Source organism: Helicoverpa armigera, chromosome 12 (genome assembly GCF_030705265.1).
Source record: "Helicoverpa armigera isolate CAAS_96S chromosome 12, ASM3070526v1, whole genome shotgun sequence".
Lineage (NCBI taxonomy): Eukaryota > Metazoa > Arthropoda > Insecta > Lepidoptera > Noctuidae > Helicoverpa > Helicoverpa armigera.
The window spans coordinates 3,241,031-3,268,290 of record NC_087131.1 but is presented as its reverse complement, the minus strand read 5'-3'; the positions used below and the strand labels follow the sequence as shown (position 1 = coordinate 3,268,290).

The 27,260-nt window shown below is 35.7% G+C and overlaps 3 protein-coding genes across 3 annotated transcripts; 2 read left to right on the top strand and 1 right to left on the bottom strand.

The window, feature by feature from the left end:
• The first annotated feature begins 558 nt into the window (after nt 1-558).
• Nucleotides 559-8,222, top strand: LOC110378147 (odorant receptor 10a). The gene is made up of 5 exons (XM_021337285.3): nt 559-1,494; nt 4,407-4,503; nt 6,017-6,130; nt 6,428-6,583; nt 8,093-8,222. Exons 1-5 carry the CDS (start codon nt 587-589, stop codon nt 8,144-8,146), a joined length of 1,329 nt encoding a protein of 442 aa, XP_021192960.3. The 5' UTR covers nt 559-586; the 3' UTR covers nt 8,147-8,222.
• Nucleotides 8,171-23,868, bottom strand: LOC110378148 (uncharacterized). Its single transcript, XM_021337286.3, has 5 exons — nt 23,160-23,868; nt 13,289-13,349; nt 11,640-11,848; nt 9,797-9,959; nt 8,171-8,647 (listed from the first exon to the last, which is right to left on the bottom strand). The coding sequence occupies exons 1-5, from the start codon at nt 23,326-23,328 to the stop codon at nt 8,557-8,559; spliced, it is 693 nt and encodes a 230-aa protein (XP_021192961.1). The 5' UTR covers nt 23,329-23,868; the 3' UTR covers nt 8,171-8,556.
• Nucleotides 23,869-25,359: 1,491 nt separating this feature from the next.
• LOC110378151 (NAD-dependent protein deacylase) lies at nt 25,360-27,243 on the top strand. The gene is made up of 4 exons (XM_021337288.3): nt 25,360-25,890; nt 26,081-26,275; nt 26,734-26,893; nt 26,973-27,243. Exons 1-4 carry the CDS (start codon nt 25,570-25,572, stop codon nt 27,170-27,172), a joined length of 876 nt encoding a protein of 291 aa, XP_021192963.2. The 5' UTR covers nt 25,360-25,569; the 3' UTR covers nt 27,173-27,243.
• The last annotated feature ends 17 nt before the right edge of the window (nt 27,244-27,260 follow it).

Sequence of the window (27,260 nt, the reverse complement as noted above, 5' to 3'; positions counted from 1 at the left end):
ATGGAGTCGTGTTTGCAATTGGCCGGTGCATGTTGAAATTAAGCTTGATTTTATGGAAATTAAAATTTCTGGATAATTAGATTTTATTTTTCCTATTTTAATTACATTTTTATGTTCCCTTGTAATTCGATGTATAAAACCATGTATGTGTTAACTTTGTCGTTTTAAATACGGAATCCTATTATGCCGCATGACGAACTTTATCATATTTTCCATCGCTGTTTACATATTGCATTGTAACTGCATAACGACTACATTCTTGTACAATACGCTATTGGATATTTTTTCAGCCTAGCTTTAGCAAATTTTATCTGACCTGAAAAAATAACCAACAAAACGTACCTACATATTGGTGTTTTCGGCCATCGTAGGCGGACATACGTATTATTTCTTGTTTTTCTTTTTACGTCTCTTTGACCAACCGTAACTAAGTTTTCGTATAAACACAGTAAACTAATCAAATAAAAGAGAACAGCCTGTATTTTCACGCGCTCAAAGAGGTGTTTATAACGTCTATCATGAACTACCGGAGTTACCTACTCACAGAATATCATTCACAAATCTGTAGTCTGACCACGAAGTCATCATGACTAAATCTCGGCCTAGACATTACTTCGGGTTTCACTACCGCATCCTCCGATTCCTCGGCCTAGGCTGGTGGCATCACCCAGAAGAAGGCAAAACGACCAACTTCCCAGGCTGGTACCTCTACTACTCCATCGTCACCCAAGTAGTCTGGGTAGCTGGCTTCGTAGGCTTGGAAACCATTGACCCTTTTGTAGGCGAAAAGGAAATGGACCGTTTCATGTTCAGTCTGTCTTTTGTCATCACGCATAATCTCACTCTGATCAAATTGTATATTTTCTTCTTTAAGAACGTTGATATTCAGGAAATAGTGCGCACTTTAGAGATTGAGTTGTATGATTATTATCAGAACATAGAAAAGAATCGAAAAACGGTGAAAATATCGAAGATAATAACAGGATCTTTTATTTTCTTTGGATGGCTTACTATCGGCAATGGGAATGTATACGGAACAATTCAAGATCTACACTGGAAGTCCTTAGTAGCCACTCTGAATGATACTTCTCAGATTCCAGTTCGAACGTTACCGCAACCGATTTACATACCTTGGAACTATCAGAAAGATAAATCGTACATTCCTACATTTGTTCTCGAAACCGTCGGGTTACTATGGACTGGGCATATAGTGATGACCATTGATACTTTTATTGCATCTGTTATCTTACACATGGGGGCGCAGTTTGAAATACTGAACGAGGCTATTACGACGGCGTACGACCGGACAATGACGTCACTGAGGGAAGGCATTCGTCCTGAAGATAGTGGTCATCAAGGACAACAGTCGTCTATACTAAGTGCTGAAGATAGCAATGAGAGGATAGTGCACGCTTTCATACCGAAAGAGGAAATTGACGCGGCACTGCAAACGACTTTCAGAAATTGCTTTCGACAGCATCAAGTTCTTATCAAGTGAGTTTAGAACTATATTTGTTTCTCATTGTACTCAAAGTCCTAAAATATAATGAAATAACAGTTCTATTTTGTATCCGAATTGGTTAAAGCCTTTTTCATCATATGACTTTGACGAGTATACATTTGTAGTTAAACAAAACATATAGGTAAGTCAAATAAAATATGACCTTAAATAACCCCCATACCAAATCAAACCCCATATCATGGTGCTGTTCAAATGAAATGCGATTATAATAGGAACAAAGGCTGTAATAAAATATCAAAGAGAAATCTCAAACAAATCAAGCGCTCTGTAATAAATTTTGTCCGTGATTGGTTTCTGAGATAAGCCATGGGGTCCTTGCATCTTTTTAGGGTGATGTTAAAACGACGTACCTACTGATTTTTTGCCAGTCCTTCTAAGAAGGATTCTGATATACCAAAATTACTGCTATTGTGTGTATATTTGTAATTATCAGGAAATACTTCAAAACATATTTATTACTTGGTAAACAATGTGTATAAATAACTCTTCAAAAACAAGTCAAAGAAACTCTTCAGTGGTTAAAATAACTGGCCCGCCGCCGGCGCGCCGGCTTCTCATTAAATGAATCTGTGGGTGGGCACTGAAAGTTTGGGACTGAATATATAAATAATTTATTTCAGGTAAAACGCATAGAAAATTATCTAGTAATAAGAGTTAAATAAAAAAAGTGATAATATACAGTCACACTTCGCGTTTTACGTTCCAAATTATAAACAATGGGTAGGTATAATTTGATTATATTTTTTCCCATAAACTTAAATACGACAATAACCAATTCTATCTCACTCCTAACTTACTAACTTGAGTTAAATATAATGTCGTCCGCATAGGTCCGCTGTTCACGGGATCTTGGTCTTTAATTTGAAATGCCACTTCAAAGTTTTCTCCGGACTAATTTATTCTTGAACAACCACAAAAATAAATTGCTAATTGACTCAATATTGACCGCGGTTCCACTTCCAATTTTTTGTACCTTTTATAAAGTGCAGGATTAAAACTTGGATGTGATTTAAATAACGCATATTTTTTAACAGCTGTTCAGTATTTTAAAATTAGCTTGTCGAATTTCTGACTTGTAGCAGTCACATGCCTTTAGGTCGGTACTTCATTTATTTATGAGACAAGCCTGTCTGCTTATTTAGAAGACAAAAAATATAGAATTCTTAAAACTTAAAATAGTTTATTTTTGACTCATTATGTTATTTTCTGCTTTTCAGAAAAGAACCGAAATTATAAGTACCAAACTTACCTTAAAGAAAGCCAACATTATTTTTTGACTGTGTAACCTAATTCCTTTCCCATTTATAGCTACACTTACTCCTGTATCCTAACACAAAATATTATGGAAATAAAAGTATAATGTCAAACGTAAATAACAGATATAAGTAGTTAATGTACTTTGTATTCAGAAAACGTGTGCCGGAGTAAGGGATATTCTGTATCATGTGTTAAGCTAGGCAATCAGAAACATTTTGTATTCCGGTCTGACTTTTCAATCTGTTTGCACAGCTTTTCAGTGTATTATAGACTGCTTGTTCTAACTCACATTTGTGATGAAAAGTTTGACGTATTTCGCATTCTCTTTTCGAATGATTTTGCAAAATGGATAATGAGAAAAGTTTTAATCATCGTTTATTCAACTAGCAGTGTACCGCATTGTCATCCCGTGTCCGTGGAAGCTACTTCCCATACCTGGATTAAATATAGCCTAGGTTTCGTTTTCTAACAGTAAAATAACTCTTCAAAATCGTCTTAGTAGAAGCCGAGAGTACAAACCAAAAAAACCTCTTTATTTATTTTTATTTATTTCAGGCAACTAGGGCCCAAAAAAATACAAATACAATTATATCGTACATTACAATACTTATACAAAAAACACATAAAAAATCACCATATCAATATTTATACAATACTATATGTATAAAAACTTAAACATCTTTATGATATAACGTTCTATACGTGATATTATAAAGAGTAAAACTTATGTAAAAAGCTGGCTAGTAATAAAAGTAACACAATTTCTTCAAACAATGCACATATTGTGCGTTACGAACTGAACAGAGCGTCTCCATTCAAAAGCTTCGAGTTACATACATTACGATTCGCGCTTGCCATCCCAGACTAAGTACTATAAAGTTTTTGGCAGCCACCCGACTTGGACCAGCGGAACATCCTAAACTGTCATAAAGTGCAATGTGAATTAACTGGAAGGTTTGGCGGCGGCGTCCCTAGCCAAACTTCGACGTACTTCGGCAAATAAGCTCGCAAACAGTGACCAATTACATCAACATACGTATAAATTGGGCAATCGTGTTAATTCCCCTATTCTGGCACTCCAAATAGAGTCGTTAGCTGCTACTCTAATTGCACTTTCTTATTAAGAATACCTATTTGAACCTAAACAAATTCCAGGATAATTCAAACTTTTTCTAAGTTAATAAGCATAGACCAATCTACTGACCTCATTTTATACGGAACATACAATAATGTGAACACCTCACACGGCAAAACTATTTTCATTTTTAATACAATGCGAGGAACGCAATCGTTCCGCTGTTATTGGAAACGTGGCGCCTACTACAAACACAGATATTTGCGGGGTCAATAAGGGACAGGTCTGAAAAATGATGGGTATCCCGCTGCGTAAAAAATGTCAATCCACAGTCGATACGAAAGCAATAAGGGGCCCGAGACTCGTGGATATGACATACTGCAATATCTCAGGATTACAACTTCAATATTGTCAGTTGGTTTGCCTTTTTTCCACACTTAAATCAACATAATCTGCGCTTTATATTCACCTTTCTCCGCAGATATTAGAATAAAGTTTTCACTACGTATACTACTGTTACGAGTATTACAGTATTTTTTACATTATTTTCAGTTGCGTGGAGAAGTTCTCTAGAACTTATTCGTACGGCTTCATGACTCAACTGCTCTCCAGCATGGCAGCCATTTGCGTAGTAATGGTTCAAGTTTCGGTAAGACTCATGGATAGTAGAAGCTTTATTTCATCTCCATATTTTAGCATATTTTTACTCCATAACATTTATTTTGCATCTTTGTTAGCATGTTGTTCTGTAGGCGTCGGAATATGGTTGCAAACTTTAGCCATGTTTGCTTTGCCTATTTGTCGCCGGAATAGATAAATCAAATTCCGCCTGGCCACGCTACTAGTCTGAAAGTCAAAGGGAACACTCAAGCTCTCGGCAAAATAGATGGACAGTCAGCTTCAAATCAAACTACAAAGCCGTACGGTCCACCTTTATTAAGACCATTCCTCGAATGAAACAGCTCCGAAATTAATCAGCGTGCATGCAAGAATGTTTCAAACAATGCAGGCTTTAAAGGCGAGATTACACTTATGTAGGTACAGCACTGTGACGCAGACAAATGTTGCTTCTGGTCTGCTCACTCTAGCAAACAATAACATATTGCGTGCAAACCTTTATAAAATGTCTACCAAATTGCATCTTTTGTGCATGCCGGCAGTGGACTAAGGCCTCATCATCCTCCGAGCCTTTTTCCCAAACTATGTTGGGGTCGGCTTCCAGTCTAACCGGATTCAGCTGAGTACCAGTGCTTTACAAAAAGCGACTGCCTATCTGACCTCCTCAACCCAGTTACCCGGGCAACCCGATACCCCTTGGTTAGACTGGTGTCAGACTTACTGGCTTCTGACTACCCGTAACGTCTGCCAAGGATGTTCAATGACAGCCGGGACCTACAGTTTAACGTGCCATCCAAAACACAGTCATTGGTGTCTAAGATATACTTAGAAAGTACATACAAACTTAGAAAAGTTGCATTAGTACTTGCCTGACTTGGAATCGAAACCGCGCCCTCATACTCGAGAGGTCGGTTCTTTGCCCACTATGCCACCACGACTTCAACTTCAGTGGACTACGGCCTATGTGTACAAATTTTTTCGCGAGCAATTTCGGTGGAATTTCGCCTCATAGGTACAGTATTGAAACCTGAGTCAGTAAATGTCGAAGTTTTCAAGATAATAAGACCATAAGCAGGAACCGAAGTAATCCGAAACTTACGTAAACGTGAGTGGTGTCCTACAAATGACAGTTTGATGTCTCTGCTTTGGCAACGCGCCAAAAATAACGAGCCTCTTGTTAGACTTCAAATAAACCTTCCTTCATGTTGTGTGCTTAAAATTAATTACTTACACCGGCTTTTGTACGGGACCCGGGAATATGGCCTTTGTGAAGGTGATAAAGGAAATGTGTCAAGATGGCACGGTGCCTTCTCTGTAATGACAACTACGATCGCCAATGTCTCATTCATGAGGGGTGATTAAACCGTATCTTCCAATTTCAATGTAAATACTAGCTGGAATTGGATGTTCTCTAGATCTAAAGACCGGTCGTTTTGATGTCTGGCGACTATTTTATTGGTATTTTACAACTTTTTTATTTTATTGATATGCCTAAGTGTATTTATAAAGATTAAATTGTTGATGATCAATGGTTTATCTTGCAGCAAGACGCATCGAGTTTCAAGTCAGTGAGACTGATCACTTCTGTGGCGTTCTTCTTCGCTATGATAACTCAACTAGGCATGCAGTGTTTTACTGGGAACGAGTTAACTTTACAGGTAAATTTCATGGCCTTTTTTTTCTTACATTCATTGGTCTCTATAAGCAGTTTTCTTTCAATATAATTTAAATTCTTTTCCTATACCAATACCTACAAAGGTTTAATTGCAAACATTCTCTCATTGTGCACAAACAACTCTGTTAAGTCTGTTAGTGAGTCGCAACAACAACCACCCAGTTTATATACCTCTATAACAGAAATCCCTTACCTTTGAATTAAATGACCACCTTGTAGCCACACAAAGACCTAATTTAGGAACACTTGGTTCCTTGTATAACTTGGTTTCTGTTCTCAGGCTGAGCGCATATCAGACGCAGTGATGCAAAGCAAATGGGAGCGTATCCCCACGCGCCAGCGTCGACTTCTGCTAATGATGATGATGAGAGCCCAGAGGCCGCTGCGGCTGACGGCTGCTGGCTTCACCAATATGGACAACGCTTGTTTTCTTGCTGTAAGTTTGAAAATGTTTACCCCAACATATTTGAGAGAAGGCTAGGCAGATGATGATATGTGAAATTTTGAAAGTGATTGAAATAAGGAAATAGGCTTAGGAGACTGTCATCGTTTTTTTAATGCTGGTTTTCAAAGAAGTTTTTTTTATGAGGTTTGTGCAAGTGCAAGAAATAGATTGCGACTACCATTATTTGCGTCATTTCATTTTGAGTTGACTATTTCATGACGGTTCACCACATTTATCCCAAATTCACATCTATGTTGACGTGCCAAAATCTTTAGAAAAATAAAAGCATTAGAACTTTGAGGTTCTAATAGTTTTACTAACAGACAGACTTACACCCAGATTTGTAATATTAGCGAGCAACTACAGAAGACCCAAATTAGCGCTTGATTGATAAGGATACTCCGGGCGAATCTCAATGGACTTTCGTGAATCTTGTTTGGGCAAACTTGCTTGTTTCCGACCGGCCTAGGCCCGTCCAATGGGGAAATAAATAAACCGCTAACCAATGACCCCTTTAAAAACAAGGGATAGTTGATTTGAATATTCTTTTGTTCTTAGTTGAACGTTCATTGAGCACAAAATATATGTATATAGGATATATGATTGATACTAGGTAAGTATTGTGGTAAATACTTCTTGTACCGATAAATACGGAGAATTTTATTTCCTTCACTGCGTCAAAACAAACAAAATAATCGGCTTTAACATGCTTATTAATTATCCCACTTACAATATAATTGCTTCACATTTAAATGTTAACAAAACGATGATATTCTTTTGTTTTAGTTTACCGTGAGAAAGTTCTTTTCATAAGACAGGACAACAGGGCGATTTTTAAAAACATTCATTATCTTTTGTGTGTATTCTTTTATTTTTCTATAGAAATATTAAGTTTTTTTTTATTATTCTTGCATTATTATTCTGCACTGATCGTTCCATAGAGTGCGTTTATCAGTGTTCTGCGCTCGATTGCCAGTAATTGGACGTCGAAATGACGTCATGAGCGACCACCAATCACGCTGATTAATTCAATAACTTGCCTCATTGGCAACTTCATAGACACAGGCCCTATGTACTGTTGTGTAGAACATTTTACTATTGTTGCTATGGAAATACAGATCTTTAGTTAGAAGAAAAATACGGTTCTTTTCTAGGAATGTGAGTCAGTTTCATTATAATAGAAAGGACTTTTTAAAAGCTTGACTTTAAAAGACTGGCAGTAAATATTATTGAGAAAACTCTTTTATATTTTTGTCCGAGTATATTATAAGTAAACAACAGTAAAGAGGAAGTACACTTAGTAAAAAGATAAAGCCTAAAAACCTTCACCAGAGAGGACTTCCAATTTTGCAACTAGCAACTCCAAACTTCGTCTTATTAGCTTGTAAAATTCAAGTCTGTTGTAACTTAAAGTTATATTGAGAAAGGACGCTCAAGAGCCGTCTGAATAAATATTAATGAAAATTAATATTTCAAGCGAAATAACTTTGTTTGTTTCAGATTATGAAGGCAGCGTATTCTTATTACGCCGTACTCAGTCAAAGACAGGAGTGATTTCAAACAAGAAATAACAGCAACTTTAATTTTAATAATTTAATTATAATCTTTTTACATCTGAACTTTGTCGCACATAACTACAATCTAAACTATCACAGTTTCTTCGTACGTATAAAAATTATAAAAGTAATAAATTAATTAGATGTAGTACTAGTTTATTACCTACTTACACTTGACCACTGCTGAACATATCCAAACTATTTTCCGACGATCATAAATGAAAGAAAACAAAGTATTTTACTTTTCTTACGTTATTTTTACACAAGCACAAATCAACCATAGACTGTTCCTTATTTAAATTTAAAAATAGAATCGAATTAAATATTGTCAAAGGATCTTTTTACTTTATTATTTGGTGTCAGTGTGTATTTCATAAGTACAATAGGCTCTATAGTCTCGTACATATTTCACGAATCAAAGTTCAGTAGTGGCGGCTTCGGGGTCGTTGACCGCGATCTGTCTGTTGTCTTTATATCCAGGACTGTCATTTCTTCAGACCTGGAAAAAATATAACCATAAAAAAATCGAAGAAGATGTAACACTTCATTTAAGAACTGACAATATAAAAGTGTTTCAGTTACTCGATAATATATGAATTAATTTGTGACGAAAAATATTTTTATTTTAATTAAGTAATGTAACAGGACTAAAACTAATACTAAAGAGCAGTTGATCGATTAATCGTTCAGTTGAACATAACGTTGTATCGAAATAAAGTGCATTCGATGTTATGGTCAGTCGACTTTCCTTGAATCAAACATGTGACTGTCGGAGTAGCGTTACCGGACCCTTAAGCATATTTAAAAAAAAAAAACCTGCTCAAAACGTTTAAAATTCGAATTCTAATTTCGAAAACGTTCACAAATTAATTGGAATATTTATCTATGGAGCGAACAAAAGCATGTCGTCGAACAAACCGGTAATGTACACACAAACCCATTTAGCATTATGCTAATAAGTTCGCACTTCGCGTCAACCGCTCTATTCAGCGCCAACCAGGAAATTATAAGGCTCACGTCGATATACATACGAGTAGGTATACCTATGATATAGGTATAGGTGTATAATTGAGTTACGTGTGAATATCGAACAGATTTTCTTGGGATATTATGCCGACTACTCGATATACTTATTACTCAAAGCATCCGCTTTGAGTAATAAGGATTGATTCTCATGCCTTCCGTGTAAGTATTAGAAAAGGAATCTATCCAGAATCATCACAAAAATATCTGAATAAAATATGTTGATGGAATAGTTAAAGAATCTTCAAATCAAACAAACAGACACGTGCGTGTTGCTAGGTTAGAGAACTCCGTTTTATTATGTTTCTTCATATTTTCCTACTGGTGCTCTGATTTCATCAAGTAGGCAATTTTGACATTATCATTTGAATTTAATTTCCGGTTCTGTTCTGTACAGAAACCAGAAAAACATCTTTCGTTATTCTGTTTGTTACAAAGCCCGTACGATATTAATATGTATGGAAAAGTTATCTTTAAAAAATCTCATTCATTTATACAGGAAGGTCCAACCGACCAATGGAATTTCCGTTTTAAAATCTTTCTTCACACTCCGAAAATCCGCTATTCTAAGAGCACCCTTAGCTTTCGGAGATGCAAGTACTAGGATACCATAAACACTAAGTACCTGTCTTCTTCAGTATGTCCAGCGTTGTAGAACACGTCAGGTAGGGGCGAGTCGTGCTGGCTCAGCAGTGAGCTGCCAGCTCTCGGGGAGTGAGGACCGTGTGTCGCGTACGGAGAGAACGGCACTGCAGCTCGTAGGGCTGCTAGAACTAGGAGCATGCCGCCTGTAGAGAAAAAAAATACATTAAAAAATATTTTGTTTTTATACAAAGGCCGATATTTTACAGCCGTTTCCAATATTCTATCTGTTGATTTGCTTACAAGAGATCGAAGTCTGGCATTAGCCCCAAATAGGTAATGTGAAATTTATATCTCTAGTAGTACGCCTAACGCCTAACTAAATTATCTTTAACGACAGACAGATAGGGAAAGGGCCGTTAATCAGCCTAGCTTACTGCTACCACAGCAGGTAAAAAATGTAAAAAATCTTGCAAAAGAAAAACAATTTCATTTTAAAAAGAAATTATAAAAATAACTACCTATTTATTGATCATGCATCCTGCATGGTTAGTTTTCAAGAAAGAAACATTATCTATTACCAAAGGTCAGGCTATTGATCTCGAAGGATCACGAAAGATTTATTATGTCCCACCTACGATTCCTCAATGACTGACGGTGGCTTATGACAAAGGACAATCCTAGTTTCCCGGTAACATATGTCTTTACCGGTAGACTACCTTTGGAGGTTGGTAAAAATAGGTAAGAGGGTCAACTGGCTCGTGACTTATGCTAATGACATCACACTGCGGATGCAAATCAAACAGATATAGGGTACTTATTTCCCGATAATAGATCATGCAGTAAGCACCTATTTTCTATAATTATTTACAATTTGAATTAAACTGCCTACTTCCACTAGAGGCCTCTAGGCATAAATCTCCAGAAACTTTATGACTAATTCGATAAATGGAAGCATTCTATCAACAAGAATAGTTCCAGCGCCCTAAACCCCGGAATTCCGGCATCATTCAGTGCAATGGACCTACAAAGCGTAATGGAAATAGGAATACTTTTCTTCAAGTCTCGTTTACGCCGTAATAGTAAGTAGTTACGTCGTCGCGTACAAAAACATGGCGCGTAAACAGCTCCCAGCTCCCATCTCCCAGTTCCCAGTTCCCAGCTTGCACAAACAAAATTCGGGTCGCGCGGTAACTGACAAAGCTTAAAGAAAAGTTTTGAACGTGCACGCGGAAATGAAAAGGGACAAATTGAAAAATGTATGCCAGAGAATACGTAATGAATTATTTTGGATCGGAAAATACCTGTTCGTTGATTTTGCTTGTTATACTTTTACATTTTAAAAGTTTTTACGAATGCGGAGTGCTATATTTTATCCGGTTCCAATAACTGATCAGTGACTTTCTCTAAAATGAATGAATACTTATTTACGATATGGATGTTATTTCGAAACAGGCAAAAGTTTGCAAGTCTTGTAAGATATTCAAGGATCCCTTCAAGTCTTGTAAACTTACGTACGTGTAGCTTTTTATACGGTACCTCTACATTCTTCTATGGTTCACCTTCGAGACTTCCAATCCACCATCATTGAGGTCTCTACTTATTCCACCCCAGGCACCAGGTACTCTTAAATGGGCCCTTCTTATCATCTGTACCTACATAACTGACTCACCAGAAATATTAGCAAGCATAGTAAGATGCGCGAACAACAACGCCGTCGCCGCGCACGCTTACATCGCGGCACGCGCGCGGCCGCACGACCAGCGCGCGAAGTCCCAGCAGCGGAGTGATAGCGTGTACTCCCCTCGGCGGCGGAGTAAGTAATAACGCCGCGACCCACATGGTTTCTAGAATAGCTACGTCTTATCACTACATAACCAACTCACCAGAAATAGTAGCAAGCATAGTAAGATGCGCGAACAACAACGCCGTCGCCGCGCACGCATACATCGCAGCACGCGCGCGGCCGCACGACCAGCGCGCGAAGTCCCAGCAGCGGAGTGACAGCGTGTACTCCCCTCGGCGGCAGAGTAAGTCGACGAATAATGCCGCCACCCACATAGTTTCGAGGATCAAGACTAGTGCTGCACCCACTCTGTGTAAAAAACGGTGTAAAATGAATAAGTATACCCAAGCGAAAACCGAAAAGGGTGTCGAGTTTTGAGGATCAAAGAGGTTCGATTAATTTTGACAGTCGAGGTTGTCTTTCATTAGATGAGGTTCGAATTTCAAATGATGTTCTTTTGAATTTTAAAACCGAAAATAGGAAGAAAAAATTAAAAGAAGGATTTAATAAAGAATTACTTATGATAACTTGAATTTGGTCGAATAACTCAAACTAAATAATCTTAGTCTTCATAGTAGTTCCAGAAATAGGAACTTGTTTCGCAGATGCGGAAATTACACTGAAAATTCATCAGAGAAATGTTTTCAGAATTGCTATTTTTATTGTGTTTTATAAAATAAAATTTCATCTTTATTCTTAGAAAAAATATCACAAGTATTATGTCTACTTTTCATCGTTGAATATATTTTTTTTACTCCAAATTCCCTTTAACCGTTCTCCACAAAAAAAAAAACTAAGTTCCTAATTACACAAATGAGCATCTACTTATTAGCAGCCGAAACTATTCCGAGTCCAAGTGACATTTACGAGCATTTAGATTCATATGGCGTAAACTAGACACAGACGTTCTCCATATATCAAGGGGATAAACGGTCATAGGGCAACATTAACTTTCAATGTGCAACCGAAAATACATGTTTATTTTACTTAGATATTCGAAAATAACTGTTAATTATTTTACACAACAGAAATTACACTACAATAGATTTTAACTCAGGAAGTCGAGACTTAGCAAGGTTCAAATCTTGGACTAAAACTTAATTAAGAGTTTCGTTATATTATAGAATTAACAACAAGACCCTCTTTTAATGCAGGACTCACAAATAAATAGAACAGCTTCCAGGAATTTCAATCCACATAGGAATGAGAGAAATGAGACCCAAGCTTACATATCCCATAATTATGATTTGTTTTAACCTTCAGTCCTTTAGTTTCACTTAATTTTAACGAAAATGAAAACAAATTTTCTTAAAAATAATTTATATAAAACATTTCTGTCTCGTCCGCTTAATAAATTTTTCAAAATTGAAAGCTGTAAAAACATTTTTATAGCCGTTCCCGATCTTACGGTAACAGTCATAAATTGTCTGAACTTAGTCTACGTTTCGTTACAGGTTGAAAACAAAGGTAAGACGTACGTACTTCAGTTCGAAGTTGATAATTAAATTGTATGGTCGGACTTCAGTTTCACCTGTAAGTTACTGTGTGAGACTTTTGTAACAAAATAAGCAAGTATTTATAGAAAATTCTGTGTTCTTCCAAGCGCTAAGCAGTAGTTTCTAAGATAGGTATTTTGGGAGTATAACATCGAAAATAATGGGCAGTCCCCCGGAATCTGGATTTGTGCCATAGCTGGCCATTTTCGCAGGGGAAAGGGGAATTTAAGGTAAAGTATAAATGTATACTCACAGCAGACCCGGCGCTATATCATATCCTAGCACCAGTAGTTCTGTGCCAGCACCGCTCATCACTGCAACAATAGTAGAAGTTATAGATCAAGAATAGAACATTAATTCACTAAAGAAATCAATTTATCGAGAAACAAGTTCCTATCAACAGTTTAGCCCGAGTTCCGTAAGAATGACTTCATTCATCTTGACAAAAAGCCTATTGTATTTCTCATAATAAATGGGCTAATTTAAAGAAACGATTCAAACAAACTCTTTACCTTTGAAATATTTGTATAGATTTGTCATATAAAGAACAGTTATCATAATAATTTGAATACCCAGATGGATACAATATTATAAGTACAATGCCTCTTTTCTAAAATTCTTTACACATGAGCGTCAAATATTACGCACGAGATAGGTCCAAGATTTGGTATTATATTGTCATACATAACAAGGGAAATCTCGAAATCAGTGCTTATTAATAACAAAAAACTCAATATAATAAGGATAAAATAACTCATAATAATCCGCTGCCGAACTTGGGGCTCTCATAACTAATCCGGAACAAAATTACGAGGATTAACGCCCTCGCAGTTCCGCAAAAACTTCTCTTTATAAAAGCCATAAAATAACTACGTTAGCTACTTATTCAAATTATTGTTTACCGTTTTTGTTTATTACTGTTTTCAGGATTAAGGGAGCTCGGGGTTTTTAATGCGCTTTGAATCAATATGTTGATAAACTATGTATTTTACTTGGCACAATATAGATAATTGTATAAGTACATACGTTTTTTTAAGAAACTACTTTCAACTTCTATCTCATGTCTAGTATCACGTAACTAATATCCATGCATCAAAATTGGTATAGTGTCAAAAAACATACAACGTTCACATTATTTACCCACCTATTGTGTTTTCAAGTTATCGATAAAATGCATTGTTTATACGAACAGAAGGCTCATAAAACGCGAAATAATGTACAACTTCGCATTCCTGAAAACGTGTGGTTTTACATTCAAACAACTGTAAATTAATTCAGTCCGTTTATCTGTTTCTCCAGCCTTCCGATAGTTTGTGTTGAGAGCAAACAAATCCTTTCTCCTGGAGTATACCTACCTTCGTGAATATGTATATTCTGCATTATGGTAAGGAAATTACATTTTGGGTTTTCTTTTGTATCTTTCGGAGAGTCTAGACATAATTGTATACAATTACATTTAAAATAATTGTTCGACTGTTGGTACTACGCCCGCTTGTTTTTATTCATGTGTTTTCTCTTCTAAATAAACTATCAAAATACATTCTAATATCTTCAACTTTGTATCAAGACCATTAACAACCAATCAACATTAAAACCACAACACAAATAAATCAAAATGTATTTCTGCAACACTTTGCAAAAATAACCAAAAGTTGATTCCGTCAAACTGACACATTTATCAAAGTGACGACTACAGGAACTGAAACAAGGCGATGAACTGTGAACGAATCACCAACTTTCAGCACTTTGTACTGAAAGCTGAAGATTGAAATATTTATTATTTAGCACCTACAGAGTTATGGTGCCTTCCTCTCTTATATTACGTGTTATATTGTTTTGCTCGTGTTAGCTTTGATTTGCAAATCTGCGTGCTTGAAAATCTTTAGTTACCTAGCTACTGTAGGGAAATGCGTGAATTTTGTAAAATTATATAAGATTGAGCGTTTCTCGAGCTAGCATCTGGACGTCAGTCTTATTTATGTAGAGTTTAGTCTTAAACCCGTCTGATTAGCTAAATGATACTTTAGCTAGTGCTATGATAGGTATTTCCATATTCATCATTATCAGAAAATAAAACATTGAGAGGATCATGGATTCGATAAATCATCTTAATCACAAAAAGACTCAGTTAATGAGTTTAAGGTCTCTATTTTTGTTATTAAAAGGTACCTGCCTGTTTGTTTGTATGTTGCAGTTAAGTTTATTAGCAGTCATTGTACTGCAACGGTGTTTTATGTTTCAGAGTCCGGAGTATTATTTTATACTTTGTATCTTTAATTCTTTAATTAAATCAGTCTGACTTTATTTATTTACAAGAATTACATTTTCTTTTTCATACACATTGTTGCCTCTTTACGTAAAGAGGATTAATATAGAGTACCTACTGTGTTTCTCTTTCAATAAAGTAATGAGTCCATTACGCTATAGGATTTAAATGTTAAAAAAATCTTGCGAAGATAATAATTATAGGATTTCACGGGAATCCAATGCTTTCATAAATTTATTTAAACATCTTTTAAATGAAAAGAAAATCCACATCGTTTACAAACCACATTTTTTAAACGTATTATACCAACTTTCCGAACTAGTTACCTACTTTGGTATAACATGCAGAAAATGAAGAAAAATTATCTGTTTCTTGAAGAAAAACTGGACTTGTCACAGCCAGGTGTCTACGTTTAGAAAAGTTTCATTTCTTCGTAAGTTATCTGTAACTTTTACTCAATCTTCTGTTCCAAATCATTTTTCTATACAATTGTATTTAAGAAATATATTGATTTTTCTGATCTATGCTGTATTAATATTTCTGATTTATTAATTTTAAATAATTAAAAAGGGGAATAATTTTAGAGAAAAATTGCAGTGTTGAGTACAAAACGACCACGACACTGTCCACAATATAGACACAATAGTTAAACAATAGGTGTGTATCACATGTGAGTCATGGGACAAGGAAGTTTCCCATTTAGTAAATCTCAGAAGTCATTTTATGTTCTTTTGTCTTGTTCTAAAACTATGGCATTACACAATAACTCGTAAACATTAGTTTAAATTAAAAAAAAAGATCGTTTTTTTTTGTATTTATACATACGCACAAATCTTCATCTACAACACAAAAAAATATAGGTATTCATTTGTAGTATCCAATATTTTTTCAGGTTTCGAGTGAATAAAAACTATTCAATATATCTTAGAGATCCTGACCCACATAGTATAAGATATAAGATCTGTGTCACCCACACATCAAATGTCTGCTTATCTATTCAGTCGTGAAAGCGTTACTTACTGAATTACTTTCGCTTTCATGATATTAAAGCATGGATTAGTACGGCGTTTGTCACTTATACCAGTATATCTCACATAATGTTTAGATATATCTTACTTACTAGGTTTATGTAACATAAGTATTTATACGCGAATCCATTATTTATGTAAGTTTTTGGGGAAATTAAAAAAAATGTTTGCAAAAAAATTCTATGGAAAATGCCCTTTTTGATCCCTAATGTCATATATTAATTGAACTTGATTTTTCATTCATTTATTCTTGCACATATTTCTTACATTTTTAAATATTGAATATAAAAATAAAAAACATTTAAAAATAATTGAATTAATAATTGAACTTATCAATAGTATTTAGGTAATGTCCAATATTTAGGCTGTCTGTTACAATCTGGTACTTCCAGCCACAGTAGGAAAAGATTCCTAAAAATGTCTATCAAGCAATTATTTACCAAGCTAAAGGCTTTTATGTAATTGAATAAATAAGCAATAATTTCCACACCCGTTTAATCTCGGTGGTAGTCTAACAGAATAAAACACAATGGAATTACCCACCCTTATCCCATGGCATAAGGATGAATGAGGCAAAATTACCATTGACATTATGTAGAGACGTGACCATCATCTGTGAAAGGAACTTGAATTTCGGCGATTCAGTGAAGGACCACGATTTTGATATAACTAACAGATATAATATACAGGAAATCAGGCGGTAGGTAAGCTATATTAGGAATTTTAAAAAACCAGTTATTGTGCGTTTTAAAACAGAAGCTTTGAAAAAAATAATTCATATTATAACAATCGCCCCAAAAACTTTTACTTATATATCTTTACTACACATACATATAAACCAGCTCCCTACGAACGTTCAATTTGTGAACAAACAATTTTAAATTAATGCCCCCTTAATAGCTATCACTTAAAAAGTATAGGGGACATTTTTGGATTCAATTAAGTGTGCCGTATTTACCTAGTCGGTAACCATGTCTATCTTAAACACTTGAAAATAAAGATAAACATCGGAAGATAATAATAATATGATCTTGATATTTTTAGGTAGGTAAGTAGTAGTATTTTTACCAGAATTCTGTGTATAATTAAGTATCTGATATTTCCTTCTTCCTGGCCTATTCATAATTAAATTGGTCCACATCATATTAATACTCGGCACGTGTAAGAAGTTTATCAATCGCTAATAAAGTACCAAAATCACAAACAAAATAATTCAGAGTTTGATCTCGTTAACACTTGGAAATGCGTACACACCCACTATTGATCACTGAATCAATCAGAGGTACTTTAGAACATTGTTCTGTTTACAATCGTAGAAATTATATTAACTACGCATCTTTCTAGTGATTTGTTATAGGACTCCGAAGGATCAGTGATATACGTAGGTACTATAAATGAAAAAAATAAATGGAAAATGTTGACTAAAATTCTAGGAAAAGGCACATGGAAAAACTGGAGGTAACATATTTTTCGTTTAATCTTTGTTTTACGTATCATCCTTGTTTCCACGTAGCCCGTTTTACGTTAGCAAAGAATAGCTCACTGATACATACTGGCAGGTGGATCAAAAATATTCGAAGTTCATTTTCAAACCGTTATTAGACTGTACCCCTAAAAACGGGTACGAATATGTATGTACGTGGAACGAAGATACTTCCTTTGTTTTACAGCCTCTATTGAAGCTACTACGGACGCAGTATCAAGAACTATAATTTTGACAGATTACAAGTATTAATAAACGTCCACCCTTTGACCGAATAATTTCCCTAATACCTACCCAACTGCATCCACTCCACACTATTATACTCTACATACATAAAATATAGCTACTTATCTACAGTCCCCAACTTGTTGCAATACGTTACTCAAGCAAATTGAAAAGGTATCCGAAAAACATCTTCTCGTCGAGATTTATCACGACTGCTCGTATAAATAGTAGCGCATTAGATGCTTCCTCGAACACGTTATTTATAGCTCCATGTGATTTCCTAGAAGGTGCAATAGATAGCTCGGCCTGATGAATATACGCTCATTATTAACCTGGTTTTAGAGTAAAGAAAAAACTTTTGTAAAAACGAGGCCATTGTTAAATATTAGAGCAAGCTATGTAGACTTACCTACGAGTAACTACCTATGCTTTTAATTTTCCAGAAAATCTTTTTTTCATTTTCTTTTATGAGTTTCTTTACTATTTTTAATACACAACCCTTAGGGTTTGAGTAGGTACTTTTATATTCTATTCAAGAAAACTGCCTACTTAATAATATTTTTCATGCGATTTAAACTTACGTAGTTACAAGTAAATAGTATGGCCTGTCATATCTGTTCGTGACGTATGTGAAAACAAATTTTCCTCAAAACGAGATAAAATAAATATAGATCCTTATCTTAATTCCATTGCTTTGACATAGATCGTAAAAACTATGAAAATGTCGATGGAGCGATGGAGAGTGCAAATGTGTTTTCCTTGATAGAATTTTACGTTTTGTTGTTTGTTTTTAATAACAGACTTTTCCTGAAATGTTCAGCAATTTAAATGATTTTGAATTGAAAATTCTAGCGGCTTTGGTAAATTAGAATGAGGCTTGTCTCTCTATACATTAATCAATCCATACATCAGAAAGTGTTTTATGATCAAAGTTAATGCATAGTTAGTGAACACTAACAGTCCAACTGTTAGATTCTATTGAAACAAAACTAACTTTAGAATTAGTTTCCGTTCATTGTGTACTGCAAGTACCTAAAGTAATAAATTGTTCAGTTCAGTTTTATTGGATTGTGTGAAAGCAAACTGTTCAAACTTATATAACTGTTATTTAGTAAATGTTTCGAAACAAAGAATTTTCTCGGTACTAGACTAAACTTTTTTAAACTAGCAATTGCTCTCATTTTATATTTGAAATATTTCTTAGAATTATTGTACATTCCTATCTGAATTAAAAATAAGTTATGTTTTAACAATCTCTTGGAAACTAGATCGATCGATCCAGAACGTCTGTTTGTACTTTGGCTTTGTCTCAAAATGTAAAGAATACAAGGCATGCAACGCAATATAGTTTCTGCGCTCTGAAAATATTATGTGAAATTCTCAGTAAAATATTGGAAGACATGTGACGTCACAATCCGCGCTAGGCCCCGTCGAACGAACCCTATTCACGGAGAACATGCCTGAATTCTAATAAGGGGATTATTCACTCCTAGTTCTGAAGGCTTAGCCTAGGCGTACACTGCACACTAACTGTCGGCCGACTGTCGGTAAGGTGGTTGGAAAGAGTTACTTTTAGAAAATCGTGAATTCAATCAGTTTTCAGACGGTTTGAAGCCGGACAAATGCCTGATCGTTATTACGTGTGTACTTCCATTCATCTTCAAACTGACTTATGAGCCCAAACCAACTATCGACCGACTAAAAGTTTGTAGTGTGCGCATACTTTTAAACCGTGTAAGCCCTCTTTAACGCATCTTTACACCTTTTTCAACGAACTTCATTGTATACTCTTTATATTTAGAGTCTAGAAGGTTAAGTTAAGCAGCGTTTGTCAGTCAAGGTTTCCTGTTCGGAAGGTACGTGATAAATGATGAAGAATTGTGTTATCAACAAACATACGTAGTTATCACAAGTTCAAACAATGAAGATGATGAATACTTGTGAGCTGTGTTTTCATAATTATGCAGATAGTATGTCACTAAGCCATTGCAGTAGGTACCATAAATATCTATCTAGGTACCTCGGTACTCTTATACTACTTAGGATCTATGTGGTTCTTAGAAAACTTTAAAGTTACTCCAATTTTAGTCTGTAAACCCCATCTTACTAAATAATAAGTTAAGTAAGGATATTCATAATTTTACCCTTGACTCATTCCATCTTGGCACCTTGACCCATTCTATAGTGAGACCAGTTGATCTCATAAGACTTTCAGATGTCCTTAGGCTCGAAGTGATCTCAATACGTGAAGTGCGGTCAACACTTAAGGGTTAAAAGCAGCCAACACAGTGTCAAGCCACGAACCTAAACGACGTACATAGTTCTAATAAATAACGCAGAAAGTGTTCATATATTCTCTTTTATGAGTTCTCAACATAACATCTTATACAACATTATTTCTGAACATAAACACTCGTTTTATGTACTGACACGAATCTTTAGTGTTTGAGTTACACAAGAGAAATGTAAATGGACTTTAAACGTACGTAGAATACATCATTAGGTACATGACAATATTTAACATTCACGCTTCTTAAATCCCGAAGGGATATACAGAAATGTGAGAGACACGTCTCCAAGGAAATGGTTTGTCACTTGTGATTTCGAATGTACTTAATAAAAGACAAAAGCCAAGAAAGACAAAAACAATCTCGAAATGTGAAACCTAAAATGTGAGAGACACTTTTGAACTCGACTGTACCTAACCCGAAAAAAACAGTATGTAGGTCGAATTACTCAATGCAGTCGTTACTATTGTGATGTACGTACAAACACTAGTAGCTCAATGTTATATAATATTAAAGGTCATCATCATTAATACGGTTTCCAAGCAATATGGAACCGACCCCGATAGAGTTGGGAAAAGGCTTGAAGACAGAAGTCGTACCTATCATGAAGAAGTATCGATTCATAGATTGTCTCCAATTGGGGACAATCGCGTGTCTCAGAACTATTCCATTATTATACAAAATGATTGTAATTTAAATACCTATTGTATTGTATTGTCATTTTAAATACCTACTTCCGTATTATTGAATAAGTGTTTTCGTAAAAATCACGTTAGTAGGTAAATTATTTGAATCACGCACGTAACTATATTTAAGTAGACTTCGACAGAGTCAATATAACTAATGATGATGTTTACCTAAAGAAGTACCTGTACAGTCAACAAAAAAAAACACTCGTAATATTGTTTTTTATTTTTCTCAAGGCAAGACTTGAATTGAAAATTGACTAAATTTAAAAATGCCCCATTAACTTAATTGCTACTTTTTTCATCTTACCTTTACAAAGTATACATTTTCAGTGAATAAATCGATCCGACTTGTAAAAAACTTGTAAAAGTTGAAAACTCCATATCAAAGAGGTCCGTACAAAAAAATTGGAGTTCAGAACCCATAGAGCGTGATTCTACGCGAAACTTTTTTACATAGGTAAGTAGATAAATATCTTGCTTTGATAACAAAACTCTTCCGTATTCGTCTAGTCGAGATATCTCCAAAGATAGTTATATAATTCTTACCTGTGTAAGATATCAGTCTGAATAAATAATGTAATCTATCTTAGATAGATGAACAGACGATCTTATGCGCAGATAATATCATAATTCATAGTAATTAATCGATTAAACTAAGTGCCTTTAGCGAACGATAAAATATTTATAGGATCCTCAGGTAAGGCGGCCAACCGTCCCGCATTCTGCGGGACCGTCCCGCAATGCTTGACGAAATCCCGCTTTGAAATTAATAGTAAAATAGTCCCGCAAAACGTTGTATGCGTCCCGCATGTCCCGCATCCCTATTTTTCTACCACACTTCTACACAACACCCACCTGCGCGCACGCTCAACAGTGCAGGAACACAGATTACCTATAATATAATCTCGTTCTCTTTATTTCTACTGAACTCGTGAGGCCTAATGATTTTGAAAATAAGACATTAGTGCACGCTGTGACACGATATTGATAGGTTAAATTATAGCTTTTTGCTTACGGTTTTTATTTTATCAGTTCCGTCCGATCATTTTTCAATGCCCCCCCCCACCCCCCTTTTCACGAAAGGTTAAGTCCCGCATTCAGTTTTCGGAAAGTTGGCCGCCTTATCCTCAGGTTAGAGTCATAAATACGGATCTAAACATCTATTGATATCCTCGTTATTATTTCTTTGAAATGTAGCTCGGTTTGTCTGTTATTCTTTCACGGTGAGATCTCTGCCCAGCCTTTCCTCAGGTAAAAATTTTCTCTCAAACCTTACTGTTCGTATACGAAGTCAGTCCTAACTATGTATCTATGAAATCTATGATAGCAGAAGTCACTGAAATGATTTGCAAGCACATAAGGAAACTATCTTATAAACATCAGCTGACACAAAAATTTCCAACATCGAGTCGTCTGGAAATTTTACAGCGATGCGACGTTGCAATTACACATACATATCTACTTATTTGTATGTATAGCTATGCATCCTTTTATTACCCGAGCTTTTGCGTCTCAGTGTCTCTCATACTTAAATATTCACAATAACTCCTCTTGCAAAGTTTAACTGCATTGCCACGGGTTTTCTATGGGTTAGTTACTCTATAGGTACAGACTATACCTCTACTAGACAGTCTTTATTCAGACCTTTCTTCCTTAGAAACCCCAGTTCCTAACCCTTCTTTTGTATCTTGTCATTCCAAAGTCCATGTTTATAAAAATTGTCTTTGAACACGCAACAAAGAGAAATGTTTCGAAAAACTTTTGGCACTTGTTTATTCAATACTTTGGAACTTTATAAAAACGTTCGTTACTCAATGACACGCGAAGATGTTTTCGTTTCATTGAAATGTTATTCATTGTCCGTCGAGTATGTGAACTTTGAAACTTACTCTTCTTTATTTCTTGAGATACGGATTCCTGCAGTTTTTTAATTGGAGAAAGTTAGAGAGTAAATATTTTCTTATATATGCGCATGACTTGTCACGACGGAAACTCCATTGAAAAATTAAGTAGAGATAACTTTCAAGCCTAGTTTAAACATTTACACTTTTATACATTATTTAGTAACTTCTCCTATTTTCGCCGTACAAAGCCCAGGTAATGCTTTATTTACAAAAGGAAATCCTTATCAGTTTTCATACTAACCAACAGCCGTGATAAGGCCCCATAATCTCGCGAGCGGTTGCAATAAGTCCCATAGTTTTGAGGCTAGGGACTTCTTTGGAGGTCCAGCGTTTCTTCTCGGTTGCAGACGAGAGGTGCTCTGCGTCTGAAGGTCCACCTCTGAGTCGGTTTTGATCGTTGGCACATTCATCGCAGTATCATTGCCGAACAAGACTAAATTTAAAAAAAATCACTAGCACATTTTTTTAACACTTTTATTTAGTTTTTTTATCACTTCATTTATTTTATTGTAGGTTTTAACCGTTAATTTTTTTAAGTAGTGTCAGACTTTTCCATGTCTGTTTATGTTTCCTTAATAATTATGATATCAGTGTTTACTAATCACATGGCGTTCGTCACAGAATTATAATCAAACACAGTTTGGCGTATCGCCCGGGTACCGAAATATCTTTCCACCTTGGATATATAAGCATACTACGACCTATTTATTTATTGTTGTTATGTATATTTTTACTTAAATTTAAATAAAATTAAATAGGTATAACCACACAGTTTTAATTTTTAGGCAGTATTTTTTTTATTCTTGTGGAACTTAAATGATTTTCTCGGAAAATGCGTGAAATGTTTTCGTCGCGCGACCGGCCGGGCTACGCGTTTCGAGACGCGACTATGCGCGACTGTGTTTTACAAGAAACTGAGGCAGGAAGGCAGAAAGCAAATATCTACCATACTAATATCTACATGTCGTGTTCTAAGCATTATGCGAGATGTTCAAGAATCTCGTCGTGTTTCAATATCTCCCCTTTTACGTATGAGTGTACATACAACATTTTCTTTACGTTTTGAGTGATTATTTTCTTCCTGTGCGCATTATTTTCAGCAACTGAATATTGCAGTACAGCGTGGGGAATTGGAATAACAGTTTTCTTGTTATTACATTCAACAACGGTTCAGTGGCAGTGAACAAAGCTTGGTTCGAATCCTGGTTAGGTCTTTTAATTTGTTCTACACAGTCAACTATTTAAAAAATACCTAGGTAAAATTTTCAAGTTGTAGGTACTTAATACAATTCTGGTGTTAACTGTACATACCTAACATAATTATCTTATCCTAATGCTTCGAATAAGAGTAGTGAGAATTCTTTTAGCAACCACATAAAAAATTACTCAGAGGATGTTTTGACGATTAGTTAAAAGATCCCAACTAGACTATCTTAGACCAAACGTTGTACCTAAATATTGTAACTGATTTACCAAACGTTTTAAGACAGCTTAGGCAATCAGATTCCTTCATAAGCAAAACTTGAGTTTAATTCAGATTTAAAGAGAAATGCCCATTTATTATCATCTCACGCTGAATATAAATTTTCTCAGACGTTTTCCAAGAAAGAAACAAGAAGCCATTGAAATTCAGGAACTAATGAAGTGCCTGGTCTGTCTGGCCCAGGACAGGACCGCTCTTTCGTATCTACATAGCGTGGACTCCTAAGCCACCGCTACTCTCATGATGGGACGATCGGTTATACAAAGGAAATCCGGTGCAAAACCTGACTATGTCTACGTTTGGGAGGAGGTCCCAAAAATGTTTTGAAAAAAAACAATATTATATTATGATGATAATTGGTGGAAAGACTCAAAAGATCGAGAGGTGTGGAGGCAAAATGGGGAGGCCTTTGCCCAGTTGTGGGACAATACAGGCTAAGAGAGAGAGAGAGAGATATTAATATGAACAAGGGCGGATCTAGCTTCCGCGCCCGGGGGTGTCACACAGTCGTGATCAAGATACAAAAAAATGTAATTAAATTAAACTTTGATAATGTGTTCTAGATAAGTATAAAGCTGCAGTTGCTGTCACTTTCTTTTGAAGTTTTTGTTAACTTTGTAAGCAGGGAAAAAAATGATATGAAAAATTATGAACAAAAATTGAATCAGATCGACACAGGAAAACAGGGGGTTTTTATTTGTAGTCCACCTGGATCTAGCCAAAGGGGGAAATGACCCCATGACCCCGTAAATCCGACCTTCGGATAACAGATTCGGATGCAGGTACGTAACAAGACATTGGAATACCCTAAGTATGGTCGAAATTAGTCAAAGTTAATTTTGTTGAAAATGGTTTTTCAAGTAAATAAAAAATACTGAATAATTTTAAGTTTTTAGACGAATATCAAGTTGTCAAAATAATACTGTCGAGTATCAACTGTCAGTGTCAAGCCTGCATGTGACTTGACAGTGACAGACATTTAAACTTTTGAAGATTTTGTTTTCAGATTTTATTGGAGTTTAGTTTTATTTTTATCCCAAAATTCTAGGTTATTTAAACTGTTTTTACTTACACCGGTTAAAGCATTTAACTTATTTCAAATATCGTATTAATTATAGTTAGTACCTGCTCGGAATTCTGCAACTCATAAAACTACAATAATAATAGAATGCGCTTAATAAACACTCTAGCACTTTCAATTCGTAGGTCGTTTATACTTTGTAGCGTGCCTAAAATTATGGATGTACGGTATTCTAGCCATATGGCACAATTCAAGGAGTCTTTGAAATCTGCTAACAATGTGGTTATAATTTCTGGCGACGATATAAGCTCGGAATCTGGTCTCCCGGTGTATGGGTCCAGTGGGCTTTGGAGGAAGTACCAAGCATCGTCGCTGGCCACCTCAGGAGCCTTCCTAACATTCCCTAGCATAGTCTGGGAGTTCTATCATTATAGGCGGGAATTAGCCGCTAAGGCACAGCCTAATGATGTGAGCTATATTCTTTTTTAACATCTCATTTTATGTAAAAAACGCTAGTATCATTTACATCTCCGATACTTTACTAAGTTCTGATTTTCTACACAAACTCTTTAATCAATTTGGATTATAAGCAAAATTAAGCAATCAATATTCAAACTTCTTTTATTACTTAAATTAATTGAAATACTGTATTTTTCAGGCGCACAAAGCAATAGCAAAGTTTGAGGAAAAGTATGGATCAGATAAGTCTGTAACGGTGATCACACAGAGTGTGGATGGTCTACACGCTAAAGCTGGCACCAAAAACTTGATAGAACTACACGGAAACCTGTTTATGACTAGGTGCATCAAATGTCACCATATTGAGGCTAACACAAACAGTCCTATATGTGAGGTAACATAATTCAGCTACAGTATTTAAGTGCTAACTTTCAGTATCATCATCTCTGAGCCCTTTCCCAGTTATATAAGAGTCAGCTTGGCAGTCGTTACGGATAGTCAGAAGCCAGTAAGTCTGACACCAGTCGTCTAACCAAGGGGTATCGGGTTGCCCAGATAACTGGGTTGAGGAGGTCAGATAGGCAGTCGCTTCTTGTAAAGCACTGGTACTCAGCTGAATCCGGTTAGACTGGAAGCCAACCCCAACATAGTTTGGGAAAAGGCTCGGAGGATGATGTAAGAGTCAGCTTCCAGTTTAATTGAATGCAGCCAAGTAGCAGTGTTTTACAAGGAGCGACTGCCTATCTGACCTCAACCTAGTTACCTTGGCAATCTAAAGCACCTTTGTAAGACTGGCTGTCAGATTGACTGGCTTCTAAAAAAAATATTTCTATAAATTATCTACATTTGCAGGCATTAGCAAACAGAGGCTCACCAGAAGCTACAGAGGTTCTGTCTAATATTCCTGAAAGTGATCTACCACATTGTAATGAATCTGGTTGCTCTGGCCTTCTCAGGCCTAACATAGCCTGGTTTGGGGAAAGCTTGGAGGCTGACGTAGTTAATAAAGCAGGTAATTATTATTATATAATGAAATTATAGAATCTACTTAGCATGTAATAATATTTTTAATTGTTTTCTGTGGATTACAGAAGAAGCAATGTCAAAATGTGACATCTGCATGGTACTTGGAACTTATCTGATGTTCCCCGCAGCTATGTATGGCCACGAAGCCATGAATAGAGGTGCAATTGTAGCAGAATTCAATTCAGACCCCAGCAGGAAGTGGAATTTCCATTACTTGTTCCAAGGCCCCTGTAGCCGGACAATACCTGAGGCCCTGGACATTTAAAACAGTTGATGCATTTGTATTCTTAAGTTTTGTGATAGTGATATTAAATTATTAGATTTCTGTACATACTACATTGACTTTGAATTCA

Bases quoted from the DNA above. Each gene is read 5' to 3' on its own strand.
- LOC110378147 (XM_021337285.3), top strand. From the start codon at position 587: ATGACTAAATCTCGGCCTAGACATTACTTCGGGTTTCACTACCGCATC. The intron at 4,504-6,016 runs GTAAGACTCATG...TTTATCTTGCAG, and splicing joins TAGTAATGGTTCAAGTTTCG to CAAGACGCATCGAGTTTCAA. The intron at 6,584-8,092 runs GTAAGTTTGAAA...TGTTTGTTTCAG, and splicing joins ACAACGCTTGTTTTCTTGCT to ATTATGAAGGCAGCGTATTC.
- LOC110378148 (XM_021337286.3), bottom strand. From the start codon at position 23,328: ATGAATGTGCCAACGATCAAAACCGACTCAGAGGTGGACCTTCAGACG. The intron at 11,849-13,288 runs GTGAGTATACAT...TTTTTTACACAG, and splicing joins GATATAGCGCCGGGTCTGCT to AGTGGGTGCAGCACTAGTCT. The intron at 8,648-9,796 runs GTACTTAGTGTT...TATTTTTTCCAG, and splicing joins GGACATACTGAAGAAGACAG to GTCTGAAGAAATGACAGTCC.
- LOC110378151 (XM_021337288.3), top strand. From the start codon at position 25,570: ATGCGCTTAATAAACACTCTAGCACTTTCAATTCGTAGGTCGTTTATA. The intron at 26,276-26,733 runs GTAACATAATTC...CTACATTTGCAG, and splicing joins CAAACAGTCCTATATGTGAG to GCATTAGCAAACAGAGGCTC. The intron at 26,894-26,972 runs GTAATTATTATT...TGTGGATTACAG, and splicing joins TGACGTAGTTAATAAAGCAG to AAGAAGCAATGTCAAAATGT.